At 37.2% G+C, this 4,320-nt stretch overlaps 1 protein-coding gene across 1 annotated transcript in view; it reads right to left on the bottom strand.

Annotated features, from left to right (window-relative positions):
* The window catches only part of TTC28 (tetratricopeptide repeat domain 28), a 720,135-nt gene that overhangs the window by 327,764 nt on the left and 388,051 nt on the right, over positions 1-4,320 (bottom strand). Inside the window, exon 6 of the mRNA XM_011934852.1 lies at positions 3,325-3,455. Within this exon, the coding sequence (XP_011790242.1) occupies positions 3,325-3,455 (131 nt within the window). The remainder of the gene's footprint in view (positions 1-3,324; positions 3,456-4,320) is intronic.

Raw genomic sequence — 4,320 nt, 5'->3', positions numbered from 1 at the left:
GTAATCTGCCCACCTCGGCCTCCAACTCCTGGGCTCAAGTAATCTGCCCACCTTGGCCTCCCAAAGTGCTGGGATTACAGGCATGAGCCACTGTACCAACACTATATTAACTTTTATAAAAAACAAGATTCTGTGACTACATTGAATAGGATTGTGGTAAATATCTGATCTTTGCTAAAGCCACAAACTCTCTTATCACTCAGCAAAACACGACTGATAACGCTAACCAGAGTTTAGGATCACATTTCAAGTTTCACCTGTTTCACAAAGCTTCCTCAAGTTTCTACCAGTCTCTACCCCTCCAGAATTCCAGAATTTCAGCAGTGATTAAGAGGGCATTCATCATTTATTATTGAAACAATGTTTTAACATTTTCATGTATTAAAGCTTGCCTCAAAAAGAAAGTAAGTCCCTCAGAGGGAGTAACCCCACACCACACTACCCAGACCTTGAACCCTAAGCACAGTATTAGGTGCCTTATGAGAAGACATCACACTTAACTGAATTAAATCTCAGAATGGCCAACTAAAACTCTGAACCTAGATAAAATACATATTGCTAAAATAGTTTCCTTTAGATATTTTGTACATTCCTATATGTTCTAAACCAATATTAACTCCAGTCTTAAAAATTGGTGGCTGGTGTCAGGGATACAGAGATAAAAATTTCCAGTAAAACATGGGCAGGTAAGCAGCAGCAATCAAAAACAACCTTAAAAATTGAGAAATGCCCTTGTTCACTACAGCATTATTCACAATAACCAAGATATGGAAACAACCTAAGTATCTATCAAGAAATGAAAGTGTAAAGAAGTTATAGCTCACACACACAGACACATACGTATACTAGAATGTTATTCAGCCTTAAAAAAGAAGGAAATCCTGACATTTGCAACAACATGGATGAACTTGGAGAGTATCATGTTAAGTGAAACAGGCCAGACACAGAAAGAAAATTACTACGTGATCTCACTTATATATGGAGTCTAAAGTAGCTGAATTCATACAAGCAGAGCATAGACAGAATGGTGGTTACTGGTGGGGGTTGAGGGAGAGGAATGGGAAGATGTTGGTTAAAGAGTAGACAGTTTCAGTTATGTAGGATAAATAAGTTCTAGAGCTCTAATGTATGCCAGGAAGCTACAGTTAATAAATCATATTGTATACTTAAAATTCACTAAAAGATTAGATCTCAAATGTTCCCCCCCTCCAACAGAAAGTTAAAAAGAATTACTGAATGCTTACTATGTATCAGATACAGGAAATAAATTTATGAACAAAAAACTAAGAAAAATACATTAATTTCTCATGAAAATGAACGGTACTTTATAATTCCTGAGACAAACACAATAGAAGAAACACAGTGAGAAAAGGGGAAATTCCATAGGTTAGTCAAGGAATCAGATAAATATGGGCTAAACAGGAGGAACAACTCAGGAGGCCTCTGAAATAGTTGAGCTATCTATGGCTGACAAACCCAAATGGGCCACTGTGAAAAGGGAATGGCCAGAAGAGGTTGATTATTAAGTCTTAATAATCAGAAATTTTGAGGCGAATATTATTAAGCTTAGAAAAGGAATTTGGTAGCTGGACATTCTCTCCTCACACAAGGGAAAAAAGAAATTCTCCTCAGTGGGAACTTTAAATCAGCCCTGGAGTCTATTACTTATACATAAGGAGAATATCCCAACAGACAGGCTTGTGAACTACTGCAGTGGTGGTTATGCAAACGGCAATTTTGGAAGGGCAGAGGAGTGACTGTGGTAGGTGGCAAATCTAAGATGGCTAGGTTTGGGGAAGGAATGGGTACCAGTATTACCTCACGGTCCCTTCCATCCTCATAATTCAATGATTTCTTAATAACATATTGTACAGCAGAGGTTATAAAACATGATATAAATTACACTATCGAGAAGAGGGAAGGCAGAAAAATTTCATTCCTCCTGTTTAACATCTATGATATTACTCATTTAAAAGTCTTTCCACCCTTTGTATTAATTGGACTAATACATATACCTTGAAGGTTAGGAAAAAAAGAGTATAAATGCACCTCTTGCCTTCCCCCCACTCCCTGAGACGGAGTCTTGCTCTGTCACCCAGGCTGGAGTGCAGTGGCGCAATCTCGGCTCACTGCAACCTCCACATCCCAGGTTGAAGCAATTCTCCTGCCTCAGCCTCCCGAGTAGCTGGGATTATAGGCACCCACCACCAAGCCCAGTTAATTTTTGTATTTTAAGTAGAGACAGGGTTTCACCATGTTGGCTAGGCTGATCTTCAACCCCTGACCTCGTGATCCGCCCACCTTAGCCTCACAAAGTGCTGGGATTACAGGCTTGAGCCACTGCGCCCGGCCAAGAATACAATTAATCTTTATAAGGTCCCATAGTAGAATTCTTAGATGTAAACGTGACTAAACGTATTTCTCAACACACAGATTGATTTATAAACTTATTGTTGCCACTGCTATTAACCTTCTCTTCCCTATTAATAATATTATAATAAAAGCTATCATTTATGGAATTCCTTTGTGGAATGCCATTATGGAAATCCTGGCACCATGCTGGGCACTTTACATATATTATTTGTAATCCTACCACAACTGTGTTTGGAATAAATAGAATAATCATTTCCTGAATAAGAAAACGGAGGAGAAAAAGAAGAGTTGTTATAACTACCCCCAAGATTCCACAGCCAGAAAGTACTGCAGCTGGGATTTAAATCTGGGTCTATCTGACACCAAATCTCACCTTTCCACTCTGCAGACACTCTCTAATCATGTTACATCTACTGAATATTAACTCTTTGAGGATATTATGGTTCATCTCCTTAATAAAGACTATAATGATATTTCTTTACCATTATGATTCAGATATCTCAATCAAACTCAATATGCTTCTGAGTTGAAAATCCACCGAAGCAACAATGTAAAGAGTTTGAGGTAATAATATCTGATCTAAAAAAAAGCAATGTTTGCTTTTTACAATTTAATGAGTATGCCATAATGATATAGCTTTTTTCTAATTTTACATAAACTTACGCACATTTGAAGAAAATAAGAACAATGCATCTGAAAAAGCTGTTAGATTGCGAGGTCAAGAACAAAGTCTTATCTATTTTTATATATACAAGGATTCTGCTTGGATATACAGAACACTCAATTGTTGATGAAAAACAGAATCAATAAGTCTCAAGTAATACTTTCTTCTGAAAGAAATATGTTAAGATACCTGAAACAGTTTCTGTTGTTTCTTTTTAACAGAAAATAGAGCTCCACATTTCCAAAAGGAAAAAAAAAAAGTTTTTGGTCTGCAGATAAACTTCCTACCTCTCGATCTTTGAGTTTCATGGCGAGTACCAACTGATGCCTGTGGTTAGTGAGAGCCTCTCGGTAATTTCCTTTGGAGAAGAATGCAGAGCCCAGATTCCCATGAGCTCGGCATTCTCCTGTCTGGTCACCTGGATTGAATTGAGAAAAAAAAAAAAGAATTTCTTTAAATTAATAATGTTATTCATAATATATAATGGTCATCTTAATTTAAGAGACACAGATTTATTAGCTAAAAAGTATTTGTTTCTTCCACAAGACCCTACGTGGGGAGTTATTGTCCTAGAATTTAAATCTCTGGATAACAATTGCTATTATTGTCATAACATATAACTGCAGACAGGGACTTAGGTGTCTTGGAAACAAAAGGTTAAAGACCTCAACACAAACTAGCTGCTGTTGGAGTCCTCATTGCCTTGCTAATGACCTTTGATTCTAAACCAACCATCAGCTTGTTGGTTCAGTCATTTGAATCCAAACCTACAAGAAAATATCTTTACAATTATGCTGGTGGCAGATTCATCATATCCCTCTGTTACTCCAATCCTATAAGTCCTTGAATAATCACCATAATGACCATCATAATCATAAGCCATACTTATTTTACAAATGAGAAAACTAGGTCACAGAGAGGTTAAGAAACTTGCCCCAAGTCACAAAGCTAGTACGTGGCAGAGCCAGAATTCTAAACCCAGTCGTCAGGCTCCATAGTTTACATTCTTAACCCCTACACTATACCATCTCCTTCAACAAAATGATGATGTATCCTAATGAAGGAAAAAATTAAAACTATGATGAAAGATTCACCCAACAATGTTATCATTTGACACATTTTGTAAGCCCAAATCTCTGAAGAGGGCAATGAGTATGTTATTCCACATCTCGTGGCCTTTTGGGAGTACTGGCACTTTGTTATATGAGAAAGCTATAAAGACTTGAACAGTCTAAAACAGAGAATGTTCTAGGGGCACTCACTTTTTTTCTTTACTTTTTTTT

This window comes from Colobus angolensis, unplaced genomic scaffold (genome assembly GCF_000951035.1).
Source record: "Colobus angolensis palliatus isolate OR3802 unplaced genomic scaffold, Cang.pa_1.0 Scaffold139, whole genome shotgun sequence".
In the NCBI taxonomy this organism is placed as follows: Eukaryota; Metazoa; Chordata; class Mammalia; order Primates; family Cercopithecidae; genus Colobus; species Colobus angolensis.
This window is presented reverse-complemented; position numbering and strand designations above follow the sequence as displayed.